Here is a 23,678-nt window from a genome sequence, read left to right as displayed (position 1 = left end):
CAGTCGTTCCTGTAGGTAAAGTTGCATGTGATGGGTTTAACTCATTTTCTTCTAACTTTAGAGGGTTTTTGATAAATTAAGAAAATATAATGAAAACCCATACGGGAATAATGAAATTACCTGAGCTTGATTGATGAAATGAGAAGCAACTCAGATCTGGTTTTTGTTCTTTTCCAAGGGGCTGTTTGATAAAACTGAAACTGAAAGCTGAAAAATTAAGTACTAGAAACTTAATGCTGAAATTTTTAAGCTGAAAAACTGTTTGATAAATATATTAAGTACTGAATTAAAAAAATGATGAATTAATTTTGTTCCAATTCTATCTTAATTTACTAACGGTCACAATATACTTTTGGTAATGGTGGTGGAGTGGTGGTGGAGGTAGTAGGAGTGCTGGTAGTGGTGGTGGTGGTGTAGTGATGGTAGTGGTGGTGGAGTGGCGGTGGTGGAGTGGTGGTAGGAGCGGTGGTTTGTGGTGGTGTAATGATGGTAGTGGTGGAGTGGTGGTGGTGGTGGTGATGTGGTGGTGGAGTGGTGGAGGGGGTGGTGGTAGTGGAGGAAGTGGTGGTGGTGGTGGTGGAGGGGTGGTGGTGGTGTAGTGATGGTCGTAGTGGGGGAGTGGCGGTGGTGGTGATGGTGGTGGAGTGGTGGAGCGGTGGTGGTGGTGGTGTAGTAGTGATGGTAGTGGTGGTGGTTGTGGTGGAGTTGTGGTGGTGGTGGTGCTGGTAGTGGAGGAAGTGGTGGTGGTGGAGTTGGTGGTGGTGATGTGGTGGTGGTGGTGGTAGTGGAGGGAGTGGTGGTGGTGGTGATGTGGTGGAGGAGGAGTGGTGGTAGTGGAGGTGGTGGTGGTGGAGTGGTGGTGGTGGTGGAGGTGTTGGTGGTGGTGGAGGTGTTGGTGGAAGTGGTTGTGATGGTGGTATGACGGTTGAATGTAAGTACACAAAAATTCAGCCAAAATTAAATAGCTCAAAGTTACTTAATTTTTTTCAACTTTTTAGCCTATATTTTAAGTGGTACTTAATTTGTTAAGTAATATGAAATGTGGTTATCAAACCTACTGAATCACTTATTACTTAATTGATTCAGTATTAAGTGCTGAATTTAGGTTATCAAACAAGCCCCAAGTCTACAGATGTTCACTTATGAAAAAAAAAGACTACTGATGTTTTGGAGGAGTACTAAAAAAATAGGAAAACAAATGTTTTTTTTTGGAAGAAAGGTTTAACCAAACATCTCATCCCTAAAATATCCATCATCCATGTCTGTACCTGGTATTTTACAGGGATGCTTGATGTATGTTGTTTTACATTAGAGGTGGAAATTTCAACACGGATTTGTATATAGTTTTAGATGGATATTAATTAGTAAGATACTTCCTCCATATCAAATTGATGGACCTTTCTGGATAACCATGCATTTTGAATGCAAAGAGTGATATATTAGCACGAATCTTTTTCAAAAATATTTGTTACAGCAATTTAAAAATCTAATTGGGAAGAAAAAATTGGTGTAAAACTATTTCGGGAAAAAAATCATAAATATATTACTAGTATTTTTTACATACAAAATGAACGACTGTCCAGAACAAGGTTGACCAATTCGGGACAAAGGGGTACATTCTATCCGTAGGGAGATTGTCGGGTCATTTGTTATTTCTTAGCTTCCAAATTGATACTTGACTGAAAGTATGAGGGTTGATAAGTAAAACTTAAAAATAAAAGGAGCAATGTAACATAAAATGTAAAGTGCAAGGGTGCAAAATTCAATTTGTCCCAAATTTCTCGTACTAGTAGTATATATAGATATATATAAATTTGATGAGTGTCTTCGTTGTTTGTTTGAACGTGCATGTAATCTCTCTCTCTCGCGCGCGCTCGCTCGCTCGTTTCTTCGCTTGTATTTCACTTTCACAGGTTCCAGTAATAAGTTTCTTACACATGGATTCCAGCGTTCAGGTATGAAATAACTAGGGTTTCTCCTTTATGTATACAATTACGAATGTTTTTTAAGGAAACTGAAGGAATTGTTCTACTTCTCGGTGTTATAATTGATTACATGTTTGTATCTTATTATTAAATTCATTTGTTTTGCTGCAAAATTTGGTGTTTGGCTTGATTGTGCGTTTTAGTCCCCCTTTTACCTCATAATTTCTTCTGTGGAGTTTTTTTTTTTTTTGACCTTTACGTATATTATGTTCATTTGATGTGCATCTTTGTTTTTAGATGGATTCTGAGGCAAGCCAAGTTGCTGCAGTGAGCTAGGCACCAGCCAGGTCTGCCCGACCAGTTGCTGCAAATTCGGGTACGACACCTTCTATTATCTCTAGGAAGATTGTTAGGTCGGAGGCCTAGCCTACTAGATACCAAGGAGAGTGTTTTTAGCCTTCTTGTGGGCAGCTTGTAGTTACTGTTGGTAAATCCTAGGAATGTAAAACCTGTGCTGCTGCTGCTTGGATGTTTTCAGGCCATCTTTGATATCCATTTTTAAAGGTGGTTAATAGAGTTGAGGAGTTATACTTCCTTGCACATGAACTGAATACCCATGAATTTAATTTCGCAGGGATTTCTAGGCCTAAAAGAACAGCTGGGGGTGGTACGTTTTGAAATCTTTGGAGTTGATTTGAATTGTTCTTTACTCTATTCTTATCTTTGCATAACATCTACAAGTTCAAAACCTTTTGCAGCAAAGGTAGTGCATCAACTAAAGTCTCAAGAAAGAAAAGAAGCTGGTTTGTTTCACATTTTTTGTGCACTTCTTTTTTCGATGCCCCTGTTTTAGGCGTTTCCTTTTCATTTGCCTTTTTTCTCTCTCTTTGCTTTCAATCCGCAGAATTTCATTTTGTTGTCTGTATGGTTGTGCAGGAATGAGGAGGCCTTTTGTAACAAGCGGGAATAACAAGGACAAAGCTATGCATAAATTAGAAAGAAAGGTACTACAATAACTAGATTCAGCAAGATATGTCAATACATATACGTCGGTTACAACTTGAAAAAACCTATCAAGAACTGTTCTCTAAGGAACCCATAGTCACTTAGCCTGGTCGTTCCGTGCAATGATTTATCTATTTTTTGCTCTTTTTCTTTTGGTGTGTCATTCATTGATTTGTCTTCTCTTGGCGTAACGCCAAGTGTTTCACAGAGGAATAAGTTCGCCCGGTTGCCATCACCCCAACCACCCCACTTGAGTGACGTGAGCATACTTAACATGCACTACTTCAGTATTCGTATTAGAAAACCAAGGCTTGCTTTTGTCCCCAAGCACTCACTTCCTTGTTGATGTTCTTGACGCTGGGCTAGGGCAAAGAAAATTAGGCTACCATAAACAAACCAAGAGCTATAGTTTTAAGTGTCCAAAACCAAGTGGAACCTGGTTTAAATCCTTACAAAATTGCAAACAAAAAGCTCAACGACTGGGTTTGGAATTCACATCGGTGACGCAAAGCCTGTACGGACTGGTCAAGAGCCTACTGGAAAAGAGTCACCTCCCAATACATACAGGATTGAAATTATATATCTTTCAACCGAAAGAGCTCGACTTATGGGGGCCACTTTGGATGAAAAAGGGCACTCTTCCACCGTGTCTTTTTTTTTTTTTTGGTAAGTTAAGATTTTATTACCAAACAGAGGAGCTACCCCCGAAACAAAGCATACAAACAAGGAAAGGGAAAAGAGTAAGGAATAGGCTCCCACCCTAACAACAAAAGAACAGAAGCAACTCTAGCCTAGAAAACACCCTTTGGACAAAAAGGAAAAGAAACTAGATGTAGTAACAAGTCAGGCCCTATCAAAGACCCTGTGAGGAATATTCCAAACAGCACATAAAGCCAAATTCACATCAGTCTTCTTAATGCCTCTCCATGAACTAGCACAAGCTCTAATGTCAGTAGAAATTTGGGCTTCCAACTGCAGCAAACTACCACTATGGTGTTGAAAGATCCTCATGTTCGTCTCTCCCCACACATAGTATAGTAAGGCAGCAAAAGAGAGTTTAGATAGTAAACCACCAAACAAGGATCCAGAAGCATGTTTTTGCAACCAATCAATGATGTGAGCCATATCAAGAAGAGGATAAAGAGACCTGTTCCTCCTTTGAATATTCTGCCAAAGCTGAGAAGAGTAAGAAAAATGGAAGAAGAGATGCTCACAGGTTTCCAATGTAGTTGAACAGAGAACACACTGAGCACTCGCTACAATTCCCCATTTCTGAACCCTATCCAAAGTGGAGAGCCTGCCCAGAATTGCCAACCACTGGATGATAGCCCATCTTGGAACAGCATGTTTAAACCACACCACCTTCACCCAACTAACATGAGGACGCTGCCTCCTAATAGCATTCCACGCAGATTGAATTGAAAACTGACCATTGGCACTGAGATTCCATCGTACAGTGTCCTCTTGATCTATATGGGGGATGAGAGAAGCAGGGGTGTGCTGAATAATTTCCCTAGTAACAGAGTTTCTACATCTGGGCGACTGGGCCACGTCCAATCATGATTGGCAACTATAGACGCTACTTTGGCATACAACTTCCTGCCCAATTCCACCGTGTCTTTGGGGCATAGTTGAGCGTAGATGTCATGGACGCGAGGTGATGTGAATCAAGATGAGAAATCTGTTCAACCACTCCCCTTTGTGCCAACCGCTAGTGCATCTAGGCCCGATGCCCAACTCAGTTGTAGCGACCTAGCCTGGTCTAAGAATTGTGTAAAGGTGCCGGCCCTGAAATCAATAAGAAAACAGTATACAAGTTTCAGATCAGTGAATAAACCAAAATGTTACGGTCTTACAGCAACGCATGCGTATGTTGTACGCTCTCGTATATTATCTTAGCATGACCCCCCGTCGCTCCGTAAGCCAGCTCTTCATTGGTTGGCCTGCCCCCGGTAAGGGAATGGTGCTCTCCTACCAAAAGACGTCCCATAAATCCAGTGCTTTTAGCCCTCCAACAAGAGCTTGTAGTGATTTCCACCCTAAAATCCTCCTTTGATCAGATAGGCAACATATATATCCACTCCCCAACCTATAACTATTTTGTCCGGAATCATTCGCCTGTTACCTCTCACCTTAATGTGAACCCATCCTAACTGCCCCTTCTTCGCCTCGTCCTCGTCAACTTTCAAAAATCATCATACCCATCCCCTATAGCTTTAAAACCCATATACTCCTCAAATGCAAAGGTAAACCCATCACCCCAACCACGCACAAGCTGACATCCCTTCTTATCTATAACATTTATCGAGCTGGCGTCCACCAATCCTGAAACTGGGATTTTCCAGCGATGTACCCCTGCTTGCCCAACATTCGTCGTGCCTCCAATTTCAATTGAAAAGAAAAAAGAAAGAAAGCTCCCTTGAGATTTCTGACTTCTAGCTCCTCTTTGGAATTCATCATAGTTGGACTATCCAAGCTTTAACCGACACTGCCTTTGCTGCCTCATCCAAAATGAGGAACGCACTCGACAATGATCAGTGGTGGTTTTGGAAGCCTGATGAAGTGCTATGAAGAAAAAAACAGAGCAAATCGAGGCAAGTCGTTGCAGAGTGCTCATCGTCAGAGTTCCGGCTTGGTTCGCTGGTGGTCGGAAGAAGTCACCGGAGGCGTGTCGGTGGTCATTGGATGCTTGGGAAGTCTGGTGAAGGATCTGGCTTCACTGGCGCTAAGTACATGGCAAAACCCTAAATGCGAACATTCTGATTTCCAACAATGTTCAATGAACCCCCCTCGGAACACCCATACACATTCTGTGCGATAGTTCGGCTTATAACATTGTCAGAATACAAAAATTCATCCACTTGGAGGTTTGTGCTCTACCCTTTGTGGTAGTTTCTAGGAGTTCAATTTGGAGGTGGCATCCAAAAGAAATATACTAGTATAAAAAAAAAGGTACACGTCTTCTTAGGTTAATTATTCATAATTCCAAAAAAAATATAAATTTTGCACAGGTGAATCATCCATCAGCATGACTAATATTCGAAAAGATATGTGTTCTAAGATTAACCACCCCTAATACCAAAAAAAAATCAGAAAGTCCACATTTTTATAGGTTAATAACCCAAAAATACAGACAATACCCAGATATAAATATAAAAAATAAAAAATACACTTGTTCTTCTAATATAACTCCGTCAGATTTGGGAGGGGCACGTGCCACTCCCCCCCACTCATTGCCTCCACCCCTGCTCCTCCTTGCATGGAGGTTTTCTTCTCTCTTTTGAGAGTTTAATTGTTCACCGATATACTTTATTGTCTGATATTATATTGGTGATGCAATATAATTAGGCTTCTTGCCTTTTCAATTAAGAAAGAACTCATTTTTGGGGCTGCCTACGGCTCTAAGGATTGCATGAGAGACGGCTCTTGCAATAGTTTTGTGTCTTAGTTATAATTTTAGAAGAATAATAGTATGTCAGGTGTGGTCCCACCTTCTCCTGTTGCCCATTCCCCTTCTTGAGGTTAATGTATTGGGGTTCAGCTACTCCAGGTATGATAGAAGACATGAGCTTTACATGTTGCTTCTTACATTTTCTTTAAGTAGTATTTATGGATTTATGGATATAGCTCAATTCATGGTTTTGAGTCTTTTAACCAGGTTTTCACTCCCATTTCAAAGCTTTTAGGTTAGAGTGTAAGTTGTCTCCTAATAGGAGGGAGGATTAGGTTAATTATACGCTAAACCTATTGTCGCTGTATATATTTCTCATTCAATCTGCTCGTTCTTCCAAGAAGCAGTCCGTTTTGCTCTCTCAGTGTTTCTTGGTTGTTTTTTCCGTGTCTTTCTTTAACTTCTAGATCTTATGGTGGTAGTTTTATGGAAAGACTTATCTGTATTTGTATATCTCAAGACTTGGGGACTGTCAAGGTGTGGGGTTTACACTATGCATGGTGGTTGTGCATTTGCTGGGCTAATGTGTAGATGATCGATGTAGGAGCCCTAGGTGGGCCAAGGATTGGGCTTGTGGCAGCCTGGAGTGAGTAGCTAGGTTTTGTGATTGCAGTAGTATTGAGGCTAGTTCTGACATTCTAGCATCCAATGTGTGTAGGGTTTTGAGTCTATAAATAGGTGTCTAGAGTCCTCATTAGGTAGGTTTTTGATATATTGGGTAAAGAATATTTGAGAGCTTAGTCTCTGTGTCCCATTTTGGGATGACCTCTCTCTTATGAAATCGATTTGTTGATTTGGTTTGCATCATCTTGTGTCAGTCTATGAATGTTGTACGAATTCAATCATGCAGATGGTAGAATAACCTTATATTGAGTGAAGTCATGAATAGCAGGTTGTAAAACTTAGTGACTTTGGTATTTTTTGTCATGTATTTGTGACAAGAAAAAGGACATTGGGAGGAGTTGAACATGGTACCCCACTACACAGACCTGGCAAAGCCAAGACCCATGAGAAACACGGTTATCTTGTGCAGGTGGCCCTGGAGGTTGAGATGAGTTGAACATAGGACCTCCACTTTTGTATGTGTAGTTTCTCACCAAACAACCTTTTTTTTTGAAAAGCGAAACTTACCAAACAACCTCCCTTCTCAATATTGCTTATGCTTGTCTACGGGCCACAAGTTGAATATACTTGAATTCAACGTTGGCATTGAATAGGACTGAAAGGGGTACTCTTTACTTTTCTTTGAATTGTTGGGAATTGCCTTCCATTTCCTTTATGTTTTAGTTTGCAGTGTTACATAATACTTAAAACCTTTTTTGCAGCAAGGTCAATTCGCCAACTGAAACCTGTAGAGAGAAAAAGAGGTATGTTTCATATTTTAGAGAAAAACCAACCATTTTCTCTTTAGTTTCAATCAGGTCTTTAATTGGTGAAATCCCATTTAATTTGTACATTTTTGAACAGGACTCCGGAGGCTTTTCGAAACGAAGTTGAATATCAAAGAAGAGTCTGAACCTAAATTAGAAGGAAAGGTATGCAACGAATTTTGCTTCAGTTCTTTTTAAAAAGTTGAGTCCAAGTCGAGAGTAAACAGAGGTGGCTGAGTTGATCAACTACAATTTCGATGACATTCGGATTGAACAACAAATCCAACAATATCATCCAATATTTAGAAACTATCTGATGAGATAATGATTGTCAATGAGCACAGTGGGCACTTAGCCCTTTGAATCCTTCCTCTAATTGCCAGAGTTCAATACATGTGCAGACTATTTTGAAAAGGCCTCAAGGGTATGCCACCCATTTACATAAGAAAGCGAGGAACATAAAGAAAAGGCCAAACAATAAAAGGACCTATGCACCACTCTAAACTTCAAAAATGTCTAACATGTCAAAGAATTGATTTAGTGAAGGTTGCACTCCCTGAACTCCCCAACCATCGCTGGTGCCCGACCTCTAGTTAAGAATACGTACAGGGGAAAAGTACAGAAACAAAAGTAGAAGCACATGTGTTTTTCCTTCCACTTCTAGCCTAACTCAAGAAAAGTTCTAAGTCATACATTTTTATATTTGGAGTATAGAAACTAAAATGCCACTAGGCCTGCTCCCCCCTCCCACCCCCCCCCCCCCCCCCCCCCCTCGGGAATGGTTCTATAACATAACGCTATTGAGTTCCTTGATTTTTTTGAAAGTAAGGGGTATGTTATTCTCGTAGTTAAATTTTTTTCGAGAGCAACCACATTGTATATGTATTGCCAATGCTTAAGCCTGTCTAGTCCTTTCCAGCTCATACCCCATTGATCTTTCCATCTAGGGGTAATGTATGGTTCTTTAGATTCTTGGCTTGTCTTCCACGGCCCGAAATTTTTATGCGAGTTTGGAACTTTTCTCTATTTAGCCTATTGACGCAATGTTTGCGTCACCTTTTTCTCTATTGCCCCAGGAGAACATGGATTTGGATGAAAACAGTTACTCAGGTATGTCTCTCTATTTAGAGATTGAATACCTGTTTATATCTGCATTTTATGATCCCCAGCACTAGGGAGACTAACTGTATCTGATTCTTTGCTCTGATACCTTTTGTTTATGATGCTTCTTGGAGATGCCCTTGCAAGTTTGGATTTAATAGCAATAGTAGTTTGTAGAAGAAATAGTCAGTTACTGTACTAGAAATTTGCTCTCTTTTGTTATTCAAGTGATGATTGGAACACTTCGTTAGTGTTTTGTTTGCGGGTTGGGTTAGGAGTAGATGTTTAATGCTATTCTTGATTTGAACCATCTTTTATGCAGGAAATGTTAAGCAGGGCAAAACCGAGATTTACACTCCTAGAGATGACAAACGAGATCCCCTTCCAGGAGCAGAGGTGGTGCAAGATAATTAGATTCTCTAGTTCTTACTTCCTACTGCTTCCTATTTAATTTTTCATGTCGATTCATTTTGATGAAGTATGGGCATTTTGCATGTGTACAAACTCTTAGATTTTCTGTTAAAAAAAAAACACTCTAAGATTTGCAAGTCAATTTGCCTCATTCGCTTTTGTAGGTTGCATCTCTAAGATACTTGATCTGTTCACATTTCGTTGTAGTATTTGCAGGTAATAAATATGGATTGTGAAACTGTTGTTTGGCCCACTTAATTGGCCTGAAATTTCCAATGCACCGATTCCAACCTCCTAACTGATCCTAATTAAGTTTCCTACGTTAGAACAATTGGATATGAGTTGAGATTTGAATCACACGTATCACTGTTCCTTAATGCAGCTGCACATGGTTTACTTGACCGGTAAACCAATAGAGGGCAATGGAGCTTCCTTAGCTTATCACGAGAAGTTCCTGGAAAAAGTTTTTGGCAGGTGTGAAATGCTTTGCCTTGTATGAGGATGTCCTCTATTAAGTTTACTAAACTTACCTCTTTAATTGGATGTTTTCAGGCATGCTGCTAAAATAATCATCGTTTATAGCTACTCCAGGATTGAAAAATCATTTGGTGTCTGGCTTACAGACGAGGAGGTGGACGTACTGGCTGGTCTCTCTCTCTCTCTCTCTCTCTCTCTGTGCGCGCGCGCGCGCTCGCGTGTGTGTCGGAGGTTGTATGTATGTGTGTTGATCAAGTTGCTTTATTTGCTTGCAGGTATGGCTTGTGAAGAGTCTCATGCCCATTTGTTTTTGAATGCCAATTTTCTGCAATGATCTGGAGACGTGTTTTGCGTAAAAATAACATTTCTAGAGGGCCCCTTTCATTTGGAGCTTATTTGGACTAGTGCTCAAAGGAAACGTAAAAGTTTTTGTAGTACTGTATACAAGTTATCTTTGGTAGCAACTTCTTACTTCTTGTGGGGGGAGCGTAACATGCGGATATTATAACAAGAGCTGGGATGTAGATGGCCTTGCTGCAACGATTCTTGATGCGATTAGAGCCAAACTTTGTTTTTTCAATTCTGTAAAGTTTTCTTGCCTTAATAGGCAAATTTGTGATGATTGGTTACTTAGCTCTAGAGTTTTTAGGATAAATAATGGCCAACTTGTATAGCCTTGTTCATTGTATTGTTGTTCGGGGGAATGCCCCGTTGTTTTTATAGTTGCTGTGTTTTTGGTGAAATGAAATTATTGACAAAAAAAAAAAAAAGATTATAAATTGTGGTGGTGCTTGAAGCCCCTTTTTCACAACACATTCATGTGAGACATACAACACACTTTGTCTTGGGTCCCACACAAACGTGAGGTGAAAAATTGACATTGAAAATTTTATTTCAATGTAAAGTGTATGGACCCTAGTGCTTAGGGCTGTCCAACGGTCAGATTTGGTCGGATTCGGGTCGGGTTGGGCCCGACCCGACTTTAGTCGGATTACTGGAATGTGCACTCGAGATCGACCAAACCATTGGTTGGGATCCAACAGAAATGTTGTCGGGTTGGAATTGAAGGGTTCGGTCGGGCCGTCGGATTAAAAAAGAAGAAGAAGTACATACAGAAATGTAGTGAGAGATCGAATTCCATATCCAAGAACTTCACTTTCCATTCCAACATAAAAATACATACACATACGGATTACATAGATGAAGGAAGAAGTCCTTCAAAAATTGTTGGTTCAAGTGCTTCGAGTTCGAGAATGGTGTCGTCGTCGACAGATTACTTTCATTGTCTATGAAGGAAGAAGAAGACCAGAATGGCGACGATCGACGGAGACTTGGTGAGAAAGATCGCCTATTCGCCGGAGTCGTTGAATCGAGGTCGTACCGTTTTGAGTCAGAGAGAGAGAGAGAGAGAGAGAGAGAGAGAGAGAGAGAGGAGGTGCGATATCGACTGGTGAGAGAGAAAGGAGGCGTCTAAGAGAATAAGGTAGGAGGGTTTTAGACCGAATGGAATTAGGGTTTTTTTCTCTTATATATATTTGGTCGGGTTGGTGGAGAAATTATTTGTTGCACCTGACCGACAAAAACGAAATTCTCAATTTCTGGGCCCGAAACTGTCTGATTTACCTGATCAGAAGCGTCCGTTGGGTTGTTGGGGAAAATGGACAGCCTTACCAGTCTGTTGGAGAAGCCTTGGGCACACTGAATCATCTCTCAAGAAGAAGGAGCTCCACATGAAGCGTACGGCTAGGTCCAAAAAAAACTTGTGAGCTTCCTCATTTTCTTGACTTGGCTGCAAGAAGAGGGAAAAAATTGCTGAAAATCATCCCAAATACTTAGAAATGAGCTTCAACATCGTCGATTTTCTGCTTGGGATTGAAGATTTATGCTATACTTTAGCCACCTTACGCTTATGGAAATAAATATATTAACAAGGACAGAGCCCCGAAAAACACAGGCGTGTGTTTGCTCTACTGTTTCTTTCTTTCCCTCTCCCTGATAAATGATGAATATTTGATTATTGCCTTCAAATAATGACATGAAACTCTAACATGCAATGTTTTCAAATCAGAATATGTATCTTGATGTTTTCAAATTAGAATATGTATCTTGTATCATTTTTTCAATTGTATACATCGTATCGGGATACGTATCGTGTATCTTAAGATACATAAGTTTCTATTGTTTAGTTTGACAAGATTTTTGAAAAAGCAGAACACTAAAGATAAGAGTGGAGAATGAGACTATTTGAATTACATTGGCACTCAAACTTTTTTTTGGCTTGGTAGAAAATAGCTAGACCCATTCCTATTTATACTACTCCATAGAAGGCTCTTGTACAAAGATATTTTTATACAAGATAAACTTAGAAGGCTCTTGTACAAAGATATTTTTATACAAGATAAACTTTGAGATAATTCTAGAATTATACGTGTGACTAATTCTCTCTAGAGCTTATAGAGATAGATATTTTAGTTTTCCTAAAGACTAGATATTTATATATTCTTCAATAATATCTTCCATCTTTGGATTTTCTCAATTGGATTTGTTTGGACTTAATTTTCCTGCCAAAATACTAAATTTAGTTTATGCTTCAACAACGTTAATCATAATTAATATGAAAATATAATTAAAAAATTGATACACCTAATAACACCAACAAACTATGTTTACTTTTAAAACAAATTATTTTTAAGAATCAAAATTTCAAATCTCTCAACTGGAGACATTAAGATTTCATGTTCCCTTTGCTAGGGAAAGAAAAGTTAGGCAACAAAACACAATTGAAGTACGATTCTTTCTTCTGTACAAGCCTTACATTGAGGTTGAATTTTATCGAATGATTTGAAAGATTCCATAATTAAATCAAATGGTTTAGATTAATGCATTTGAAATTTTGCTTCTAGAAATAAAGTTCGATTTTTTCCCAATAAATAATCGTAAGATAATTACCGAATTAAAATACGCATATAAATCGTAAAATACGTGGTCATATCGAATTTCTATAAAAGACAGATATAGGGTGGAATTCTCCGAAACGCATGGTATGCGATAAGTTTTTAACACCTATGGTAACGTGTGTTTCTCTATTCCCATTTTCTTTATCAGATCAAACCTAAAAAATTGCAACTTTTATCACATGTTTTTCTGCTCTTCGGGTATGCTCCTTTTTTTTCTTTTTGTCTTTTTGGCAACCAAACACTGCATTTCATTTCTTGTTCTGCCCCTTCTCTTTTGCTGGATCTGTAAATGGTTTAATATTGTTTGCTTTTGATATAAATTAGGTTCTGCACTAGAAGATTTGGGAGAATCAAAATCTAACGGAGAGATGGAGCAAGGAAATATTGCAAGGGGATCTTCGTCTATAGTAGATTTTGGTGGTGCATCACAGGGAAACGAGCTACAAATCATTTGCTCTGATTCTTCCATAAAGAAATTCAAGTTTGATCACGTGTTTAGGCCCGAGGACGACCAAGGTAGCCTTCAATATTCGCAAAATTTTGGTCTGCTTTGGTCTCCGACCTTCTTGTTTTGTGCCTCTATAATGAATTCTGCACTTTTTCTTTAAAAGAGAAGTTTTTAACCCTCTGTTTGAAATGCAGATGCTGTTTTTGTGCAAACTTACCCTATATTGACCTCAGTATTTGATGGTCACGATGTCTGTATTTTGTCTTATGGACAAGCGGGAACGGTTTACACTGGAAGGAACCCTAGAGAATAGGGGTGTGATCTAGCGAACATTTCAGGAGTTGTTTAGGATTGCAAATGAAAGGAGCAATAACATGAGATATGAGCTATTTGTCAGCATTTTGGAGGTTTACAATGAGAAAACAAGAGATCTCCTAGTGCAGAACAACAATCCCACGAAAAAGTATATTTTCTCTGCCTCCGAAATTTTCGTTCTTTTTGTTGTTGTTGTTGTTGTTCAACAAGCAGTCTTGTGTTGCTTTTCTTCTGCCATATCCTGCCTATTGAGTACTTCATTTTCAGTAGAAGCAACAACTGGAAAAGAAGAAAAAGGATCTTCTATTATAGCATATGTTTTCTGTGTATTTCTAAGAAAATATAACAACGAAATCAACTATTGGCTCGGGAAAAGTTAAACAGTGGGTTTACGATGTTTACGAGTTGATTGATTCTCAGAAACCAACTGTACAAGACAGAGTCTCAGTAGTCCTGAATTCAATTGCATTTGACCTCAAGCTCAAAACCAGCTTTATGGGAAGAGTAATGTCTTTAATTCTCATTTGGCTGTGCGTATAAAATTATTTGATTACTAACATTACTCGGCATGTTTTGAAACTGTCTATGCTACCAAGCTTTATTTGAAACCTTGTGACTTTCTTGAAATACTGCTTCCCAGCATGTTTTGTCACAGATAGCCAACATTCATCAGAAAAGAGCAAAACTTTCTACGTTCCCCATGTTGGATTTGAAAGCGATTTCTCCTTTAACTTGGCCACAGGGATTGGCTTTTAGCTCTGGTGCATGCTAAGATAACTTTGAGATTGACCATTATGATGATGATCAAACTTTACAACATTTTTGGTGGGCTGAATGCTTGCCCTATGGGCTCAATTCTGGCTGTGTCTGTTCCTGGTACAGGATAAGGATGGTAATGAATCCAGGACAGGGTGATTTTGTAGCTCCGCTTCCAATCGATAATACAATCCTTAAATCCCGTTCCTTGTGGTGTTTTGTAAGCGCTCTGGCCTTGTTTGATTATCCAACCCCTACATGGGTGTGGGGGAAGTGGGGAATATGCTTTTTCCTCCCGGAGTCCCCCGCCCCTTATCCTATGAAACCACCATGGTCAATTGAGAAAATGAGAAAGGAGCTGCATGTTTGAAGAATAAATTCTCTGATGCCAACTCTTATGGCCAGACACACTGATCGTTGCCGAATGCTGTTTACTGTGATGTTTAAAAAATATGCTTAAACCAGCTGCATTGGCCTCGTCATGTCATCATGCTATACAACGGCAAATCGAGGACAAAGTGACAAACCATCCATCTTTTTGTAGACTGTTAATCTTTCTATCCGTCTTTTCTTTCCCTCTCACTTCCCCTTTCAAGCAACGTAACAGGGGTTTTTATTTCAACCTAAACTGACTTGCATTGCTTCTTAATAACTTTGATTTTGCAAAGAAAAGGCTGTCCTGAATCTTTAGTTATCATTTGTCCTAGTTGTTAATCAGACTTAAATTGAATCATTAGGAGGTTGAGTAATATGTTTTAATCGGAATGAAGGTTGGAGATAAAGCAAGCAAAGGAGGGCACCAAGGAAGTCCTGGAACTTGTTGAAGTTCGTGTTTGTGATACTGATGCAGTATGGAAGTTGCTCAAGCATGGGAGCAGAGTCAGATCTACTAATGCTAATCAGCTTAGCAGTCCCTCTCATTGGTAGTTCTGAATTCCGTTTAATATTTTCATGCTCTAGTTCTAATTCCTTATCTGTACCGAGCTAATTGTAGAGTAACAATACGAACAGATTTAAGCATTCCTAACCATGAATACTTGATCCAATCCATTGTTCATAAAACGAACTATGTTCCCTCAATTTTCCTTTGTCAGAGTGAAATCTCTCTCTCTCTCTCTCTCTCTCTCAAAAACACACACACGCCTACACACATTAGAATACAAATTCATGTCCTTGACACTATTTCATTCTATCTAAAACAGTTAAACAAGAATTCGAGGATGACTCAGATGTTGCAGAGCTCTCTAGGTGAGTTTCTTGTGTGTTTCTGCTACTTTTTAGTTGAAGTGAAAAGTCTGTGAAATGCAATGCTGATTCAGAGAGTATACAACTCATCGGGACGAAGATAGCTATTTGTTGGTATAACTGCAGACAATCACTCCAAGGAATAAATTGCACAGGATCTCAAATCTAAAACATAAATATTGTAATGGAAACTCACTTGTTTTATTTATATTGCAGCTAATCTCTCATCCAGTGAAACTTACTGCAACTTTTCAGGGGGAGATTGCAAAACTCTAATGATTGTTCAGATCAACACAAGTGCTACTATTCTTAGAGAAACCCTTAGCTGTCTTAAGTTTGCTAACCGTGTCCGAGGTATTGAGCATGGACCTGCTCGGAAACGGATGGACATCTTGGAGCTTTTCAAGTACAAGCAACAGGTATGCTGAAATTTAACTTCTATTCAAAGATTTCCTTTTTCTTCTTTGCATACTTCATTTACTCTTTATGGTATTAGAGTAAGGCAAGCAGTTTTCAGAATTCTTTCCCAACAAGGGATGTAGTATTAAAAATTCTTTTCCTTGGGAATCTGAAAATAAAATAGCTTCACTTGAGTATCGTTAGCAATTTGTTGCCTAAACCATTTCTGGTTTCTCGTCAGGTTGTGCCTGGGATGCTTATTGCAGAAACAACAAAGTCATGGGATGAAATGGGATTGACTTTACAGGACCAAAAAAAGAATGCTCTAATGCAAAGCAACATTGTTGTTGCTGTTATAGATTCTGGCATATGCATGCAATCAGAGAGCTTTTCCGATGAGGGAATTACACCTCTAGAAGAGGCTGAATTCCGTCCGAGCAATGATATAACTTTTAGGCGTAACAAGTAAGATTCTATCCTTGATGCCCTTTTGTGTTTTATTTTTTTAAATACCAGACTTGAGTTTAATTCAATGACCTATTCTCGGTCTGTGTTGCAGTAAGGTGGTTGCAGCTAATTGCTATTACTTGGATGACAAAACGATTAACATTGACATGGATAAAACTATAACAGACTATTCCGGGCACGGCACTGGTTGTGCCTCCGTGATATCGGGTAGATTTGTGGACAATGTCAGTTACGGGTTGATAAAGAAGGGTGAGTTTAAAGGTGGTGTACCAGGAGCGAGACTCTCTATTTACAAACTCTGTCAACCAATCCTTATAAAGGTGGCAGTAGCTGAAGCTGTAACCCATGGAGCCCACATCTTGTCAATGTCCATCTCCGAACCAGAAAAGAAGAAAGTTCTTGGTAAGAGAGTGGTTCATCAAGTGCAGCACATAGCGAGAGAATGGGTCCTTCGTTCATGAGTAGCAATATAGCTCAGTCAACATTATTAGCGGTGCTCCAAAATGTGCTAGCTTGTGTTGCTGGTGGAAACGAAGGAGTCAGAAATTTTGCAACATGGCAACTGAATGTCGGTTCCTGTGTTTCGCCGTGGGTTTTCCAGACCAAAGTATTATTGGGGCATGGCTATGGCGATCACCAGGTAATCTCTTTTTTTTAACTTTCTAATTTTCTGTTGTACAATACATAGTTTCTTTGGCTTGGCGAAAGGACTTTATTAATCATGAAGAGTACAACAATTTAAAGGACTTAGGGTTTGAAGGCATCACAATGGAAAAAACGGGTATCCCAACTATGTTGGCACCTGCACCCTACAATCATATGCCACCCTACACCCGAGGGAAAGAAATACAACATTGGCAAGAAGCCAAGGAGCCAACCAAGGGAAAACACGTACAAAGATGCAAAGAAACATAACCATCTCCTGCCTCCCATTCTGTACAACTGCCCCATAATCAACATCAACTAAAGAAACTCCCCTGTAGTATTACAGCGAAGACAGCCACTGCTCTGAAAGAAACTCGACTGTAGTTGCAGCATTGAAACAGAACTTCATAGCATTAGAAACAGCATCTCCTCCATTCTTACAGCATGCAGAGCTGCATAAGAGACCAACCACAAACAAAGCAAAAGAGAGCCTCATATTGGAACACCATAGACAGCACAACCTATACCAATTAGCATCACCCTCGGAAAACAAGAATCAGTAATTAAGCATCAGCATCAAAGAAACCATGCTTTAAGTTCTGACAAAACTTAAATCACTAGGACATCCACCTTTACCACAATCATAGCAGCAATGATTTCCTCCTCAACAAAAAAGTCTTTCCAAAAGAGCAGAGAATTCAGGTGTTAGAACTCTCTGAAAATTGCCCCCAAAAGTTGGTCTGCATGCTTCTGATTCTGTAAAAATACCCCTGACGTACTTGACATCGACATTGACTGCACCAATAAATTCCTCCTGCACCTGCTGCCATAACCTGAAAGTATCTTGTGTTTATATCCCCAAGGTTGATCCACTGAATTCTGCAGTTTTGTTTCCCTAGACTTTCAGCTAATTTGGAGCATTTCAAATATTCTGTTCTTCTTCTACTGGCTGAATTTGATTGTCTTTCCTCCCTTAATATGTCATACTGATGCAGCTGCTGTTCCAAATTGGTTTAGATTGATATCCCCTATGTCAGTCTTGTTCCATGCCTTCGAAGAATTCTTCACTGGATCACCATTCTATACCTAGCCCAACTGTCTACCTTCAAATTATCTTCATACGTTGGGGATTGGAGAGCCAGGCATCCACAAACCTGATAGGGCAATGGTCTGATGTTGGTCTTGGTGAACCCCTCTGACCAGTTTGAATTTGTCAATTCATTCTTGTGAAATGAGAAACCTGTCCAACCTACTCGGGACTTCCGAGTCCTGAAAGTTGGACCATGTTTACCTTTTTCCAATCATAGGGAGATTTTAACTTTTGTAAAGTTTGACAATTTAGGAGTGCAATAAATTCCCTCATCCCTCTGTCAAATTTGACACAACCCACTCTCACTCCAATTGTTTTTCTCTTACTAAAATCCCCTCCAATACACCAAGGTATTTGGATTGAACCTTTTAGTTGTGAGATCTCTTCCCATACTTCTCTACATTTCCCCACCTCATTTAGAGTATAGTAAACATAAGCAATCAAAATTACCAAGTACCTCTGATAATGATATAGTGTTTGTGACTCTGCATATCTTGAGCTTGAAGGAATCCTTGCTTGACTTGGTTTTTAGTTCTCCAGAAGCTCCATCTGATTCTAAGATTGCATACTCCTTATCAGAACCTCCCCAAAGTCTCTCTGTCAACTCCAATTTATCCACCTAGAATAACACATCTGGTTAGGAATCACCTTTTCAAACTACTTCCCAATCATTCTGTGAAGAACATATTCATCATCTTCCACCAATTTCACTCCCGTATTTTTCCCGGCCTTCGTTGTTTTCTTAATTTCTCCCAAAATGACTGTGTTCCTTTGCGCAATATTGCCAGAGGCCCAGAAGTAATGGAATCATTCAAGCTTTGGACTAAATCTTCATACATGACATTCACTGATTTTTTGTTTCCTTCCAGAGCAATCCCTTGACTACATTCCTCCTGTATTTGTAGCAGTTCTGTCATCATTCTTTTCCTCCTTTCCTCCTGCATGCTCATGGGTTCATTTCAACTCTTGTATTAACTCCTCCCCTTTGTGTTACTATCTGTTTAGTCTGGTTCAAGGCCTTATTTCTGACTGAGAAGGTATTAGGCTCAGACAAACCTGACCCCACCACCAGTTGGGCTAGACCTCTGCCATCCCCTTTTGAACCCCTTTCTTCTTGGGTTAGCGTGGCCTTAATAAAAGGAGGATTTTTTTGCTCTAAGCCCCTTTGGTAGAATTTACAGTTATAACATGAACTGAAAGTTTTCTCATCAAAATGGATGTGAATTCCCAATTTCTTGTGTTTTCTATTGACATATTTGTTTCTATTCATGCAGGGATATTCGATTAACCCAGTTGATAGTGGATATGCGCCTTGATCAACATTTCCAATGCAAAAATCCACGGGTATGATAAAAAAAAAAACAATCGGTGAGGGATACATCTTTCTAATTCAAAAACACAGCAAACCAAGAAGGGCTATTTTTTGGAAATGACGAAAAAAAAAGGGACAGGAGAATCCACTTGGACTTTGTGGGCATGTTTTGGATAGAACAAGTGTATATCGTGCTAAATTTTGATTCTGTCCACTTGTTTGCAAGTAGAGTATCAATTTAGAAACCCATGACAAGATTCTAGCAAGTCTAGGAGTTGTATTTGTGCAAAAACAAAGGCTATCAACTTGAATCCCAGGACATGCTTTAATATCACAATCGCCAAGCACCAACTAATATGAACTTCATGACCATGTCAGACTAGTCAAACAACATAGCAAGTGTAACGGATCACTTCTTCTTTCACTAGTGTCAACCTCATTCTCTTCAATAACCTTCTCTTTGCCTTTGCGTCTTCCACTGGATTCTCCCTTCTTAACTTTGAGGCATACCCTTCGTTCTATTATAATGGGGCTTCTCACAGTATATTGTTTGCTTTTCCATTCAAGCACTGTCGAAAAAAGATTATCCTCCGCCCTGCTCCAATCAACTACGGCCACGTGCATCTCAAAATTACTTTCTTGGCCTTTAACGAACTTCAATTTCCTGGGTTTGACTATGATCTCAACACCCTTTGGACATTTCATCACATAGGCTTTATATACTTTATCTCGCATTTTCTCTTCGAGACCCATGTCTTTCAACCTCTTCCTGAAAACCTGTGAGGTTTTTCGGTCAGAGAGATGAGCTTTGAAGAACGGATAATTTAAGTCCGAATGTTGTAATGAATCCGTGCCAATTTTCTCCAATTCATCCTCGATGTAGTCGTACAAGTCGCTATCCAAGCATCCTTGGCCCCGTAAAAGTCTTACATAATCCAATCCATCAATGTCGTACACAAGTCCGGGATCTACAGCCTTCTTAATACATATTAACCCTGACCCCCAAAGTTTGATGTCACTCTTCTTCCTCGTTTTCATAACAGTCGCAGTAATATGTATTAAGAAGGTTGTTGATAGTGGATATGCGCTCTTGATCAACATTTCCAATTCAAAAATCCACGGATAATAAATTTCTTCAAATGTGCAAAATGGATCTAGGAGCATGAAATATTGAACTAATGCATGTTTGTTTGCATGATTCAAATTTAGGTCCAGGAATAAATTGGATTCTGCTAAAGTGAGGGGCAAAATTCTTGTGTGCAAAAGTAGTGAGATGGTACCATTCCGTTTGACTGAAGAAAAAGAATTTAGTGAGATGGCCGATTGTGCCTTGGATGCCGGAGCGCTTGGGATGATAGTTATAATAGATGGAGATCAAATTAAATCTAGCACCTTACTACATTCTATTATAACTATCATCTCCATCTATTATAACTATCATCCCAAGCGCTCCGGCATCCAAGGCACAATCGGCCCATCTCACTAAATTCTTTTTCTTCGGTCAAACGGAATGGTACCATCTCACTACGTTTGCACACAAGAATTTTGCCCCTCACTTTAGCAGAATCCAATTTATTCTTGGACCTAAATTTGAATCATGCAAACAAACATGCATTATTTCAATATTTCATGCTCGTAGATCCATTTTGCACATTTGAAGGAATTTATTACCCGTGGATTTTTGCATTGGAAATGTTGATCAAGAGCGCATATCCACTATCAACAATCTTCTTAATACATATTACTGCGACTGTTATGAAAACGAGGAAGAAGAGTGACATCAAACTTTGTGGGTCAGGATTAATATGTATTAAGAAGGCTGTAGATCTCGGACTTGTGTACGACATTGATGGATTGGATTATGTAAGACTTTTACGGGGCCAAGGATGCTTGGATAGCGACTTGTATGACTACGTCGAGGATGAATTGGAGAAAATTGGCACGGATTCATTACAACCTTCGGACTTAAATTATCCGTTCTTCAAAGCTCATCTCTCTGACCGAAAAACCTCACAGGTTTTCAGGAGGAGGTTGAAAGACATGGGTCTCGAAGAGAAAATGCGAGATAAAGTATATAAAGCCTATGTGATGAAATGTCCAAAGGGTGTTGAGATCATAGTCAAACCCAGGAAATTGAAGTTTGTTAAAGGCCAAGAAAGTAATTTTGAGATGCACGTGGCCGTAGTTGATTGGAGTAGGGCGGAGGATAATCTTTTTTCGGCAGTGCTTGAATGGAAAAGCAAACAATATATTGTAAGAAGCCCCATTATAATAGAACGAAGGGTATGCCTCAAAGTTAAGGAGGGAGAATCCAGTGGAAGACGCAAAGGCAAAGAGAAGGTTATTGAAGAGAATGAGGTCGACAACAGTGAAGAAGAAGTGATCCGTTGCTTGCTATGTTGTTTGACTAGTTTGAAATGGTCATGAAGTTCGTATTAGTTGGTGCTTGGCGATTGTGATATTAAAGCATATCCTGGGATTCAAGTTGATAGCCTTTGTTTTTTGCACAAATACAACTCCCAGACTTGCTGGAATCTTGTTAGTTTCTAAATTGATACTCTACTATATTGGTGCAAACAAGTGGACATAATCAAAATTTAGCACGATATACACTTGTTCTATCCAAAACATGCCCACAAAGTCCAAGTGGATTCTCCTGTCCTTCTTGATTTGCTGTGTTTTTGAATTAGAAAGACCTCACCGATTGTTTTTTCCCTTTTCTATTAATTCTACATAGGGCAAAGCTACCAAGAAATCAGGGACAAGTCAGCATGAAATTTTAGTTGCGAGCTTGTTTCTTTGTAAGAAAGGAAATCCCTCACCATGTGCCTCGATTGTGTTTTGCTTTCTGTTCTCTTTGATCAGCAAAATAGGTAGTGCCATGGTTACAAAGAGATTGGAGGGGGCTTTACAGAATTACAACAGAATATATCCCAATTATATTGGCACCCTCAATCCAAACAATGGTGCTGGTACCACATCCAAACACACACCCACATTCACATGAGTGGTGGGCCCCATACCCAATCATGTTAGTGGTGGGTGTGTGTTTGGGTGTGAGTTTGGTGTGTCACTAGAATTATTGCAATCCAAATTATACAGCGACACAAAAATGAAAAAAAAGAGGAACAGGATCGGCGAGGTGCGAACCCTGAAAATGAAAAATGAAAGAAACAAAATGAGTCCGTTCTAAGGGACAACCTATACACCATCCCAGAACAAAAGGCAGGAGATGGAGATTTGTGTAAGGTGATTGCCCCTCCTTCCTTAATGCTTCCCAAGCTGTAGACAATGTCATTTACTGAATATGGAACGGGACTTTGATTTCAACCAAAATGCCAGTGCTTGATCTTGATCAAATAACTGATTTTGCTCCCCTACGACTTTGATATCTTAAAAATGGTAAGGATGTCCGGTTCCCCTAATGCACCAAATTATTGCTTAGCCAGTGCATCGCACATCATTTTGATCTCTTCATCAGCTCGCCTAAACTTGCACCCCTTCCCCCATTCTGATAACGTTCTGACTGGCCCAGGTGATAGCCATACCATTCCCCCACCATTTTCACCAACTCTGCCCAAACCCCCAAAATATTAACCTTGTAGTAGAAGATGCTGTAAAGTCTCAACCAAATCTCCACAAAATTGGCACACAGCCTCCTCATTCTCAATCGATCATCACCCTTCTAGACAGCAACTCAGGAGTTATTATTCTATGTAGGCATGCTAAGTCACCAAAGAGAGGGTCAATTTCACAAAAGACACAACTCCTCCCACACATGTACTCAGAAATGGTGGGCGAGACCCCGTTAGGGGTACTCCGATCTCTCTCTTATTAACCTCACTCATACTCACAAATGGTGCTCCGTTCTCTCTCTTCCTCTTTGCTCACCCTCTCTTTACCCTCACCGAATACAATACATACACACATACATTTATGCAAATCTCAAATAGCTTAGCTACTATCCAACCTCCCATTTAATCACCCGCCACAGCAATTACAGAACCCATCTAGTCCCCAGTCATTGGGGCTATGGGCGTGGAGAATTGGAGACAGACTTAATCTTTGGCAATATATGCACAAAGTTATTGTTCCAGAATATTTCTGAAGCAGTGGCCCCCACTGAATCATTGGGACGTTTTGCTAAGGAACTGTGCCCCCAAATTGAAGCCAAGAGACATCAGAGAAGGCTAACCTAGGGACCGAAATCAATTTCTGTGCATATTATCATGCTTCCTTCATTCATAGTCTAGAGCATAGGAACACGCAACTTGGCCTATCACCTTGGCTCCTCTCTTAACAC

At 39.7% G+C, this 23,678-nt stretch overlaps 3 protein-coding genes and 1 non-coding gene across 4 annotated transcripts in view; 2 read left to right on the top strand and 2 right to left on the bottom strand.

Moving 5' to 3' along the window:
* The window catches only part of LOC131313195 (subtilisin-like protease SBT5.5), a 37,822-nt gene extending 17,058 nt beyond the window's left edge, over positions 1-20,764 (top strand). Inside the window, exons 4-12 of the mRNA XM_058341362.1 lie at positions 13,022-13,213; positions 13,340-13,608; positions 14,987-15,140; positions 15,428-15,464; positions 15,678-15,880; positions 16,102-16,325; positions 16,420-16,968; positions 19,338-19,407; positions 20,585-20,764. Of these exons, the coding sequence (XP_058197345.1) occupies positions 13,520-13,608; positions 14,987-15,140; positions 15,428-15,464; positions 15,678-15,880; positions 16,102-16,325; positions 16,420-16,789 (1,077 nt within the window). The 5' untranslated portion in view covers positions 13,022-13,213; positions 13,340-13,519 and the 3' untranslated portion in view covers positions 16,790-16,968; positions 19,338-19,407; positions 20,585-20,764. The remainder of the gene's footprint in view (positions 1-13,021; positions 13,214-13,339; positions 13,609-14,986; positions 15,141-15,427; positions 15,465-15,677; positions 15,881-16,101; positions 16,326-16,419; positions 16,969-19,337; positions 19,408-20,584) is intronic.
* On the bottom strand, positions 3,774-5,212 carry LOC131314146 (uncharacterized). The gene is made up of 5 exons (XM_058342636.1): positions 5,203-5,212; positions 5,056-5,112; positions 4,787-4,901; positions 4,640-4,718; positions 3,774-4,472 (listed from the first exon to the last, which is right to left on the bottom strand). The coding sequence occupies exons 1-5, from the start codon at positions 5,210-5,212 to the stop codon at positions 3,774-3,776; spliced, it is 960 nt and encodes a 319-aa protein (XP_058198619.1).
* The window catches only part of LOC131314145 (uncharacterized), a 30,643-nt gene continuing 12,425 nt past the window's right edge, over positions 5,461-23,678 (top strand). The window contains exons 1-8 of the mRNA XM_058342635.1: positions 5,461-5,659; positions 6,789-6,908; positions 7,707-7,748; positions 7,849-7,916; positions 8,828-8,861; positions 9,175-9,248; positions 9,646-9,737; positions 9,816-9,910. Of these exons, the coding sequence (XP_058198618.1) occupies positions 5,461-5,659; positions 6,789-6,908; positions 7,707-7,748; positions 7,849-7,916; positions 8,828-8,861; positions 9,175-9,248; positions 9,646-9,737; positions 9,816-9,910 (724 nt within the window). The remainder of the gene's footprint in view (positions 5,660-6,788; positions 6,909-7,706; positions 7,749-7,848; positions 7,917-8,827; positions 8,862-9,174; positions 9,249-9,645; positions 9,738-9,815; positions 9,911-23,678) is intronic.
* LOC131315389 (small nucleolar RNA snoR100) lies at positions 23,512-23,619 on the bottom strand. The gene has a single exon (XR_009196723.1). It is a non-coding gene; the product is annotated as a small nucleolar RNA snoR100 (small nucleolar RNA).

This window comes from Rhododendron vialii, chromosome 13a (genome assembly GCF_030253575.1).
Source record: "Rhododendron vialii isolate Sample 1 chromosome 13a, ASM3025357v1".
Lineage (NCBI taxonomy): Eukaryota > Viridiplantae > Streptophyta > Magnoliopsida > Ericales > Ericaceae > Rhododendron > Rhododendron vialii.
The sequence above is the reverse complement of the archived record's forward strand: the minus strand, read 5'-3'. Positions and strand labels throughout refer to the sequence as shown.

Coding starts and splice junctions, on each gene's coding strand:
- LOC131314146 (XM_058342636.1), bottom strand. Junction 4,719..4,786: donor CAACATACGCATGCGTTGCT/GTAAGACCGTAA, acceptor TATTGATTTCAG/GGCCGGCACCTTTACACAAT. Junction 4,473..4,639: donor CGGGCCTAGATGCACTAGCG/GTTGGCACAAAG, acceptor GACGTGGCCCAG/TCGCCCAGATGTAGAAACTC.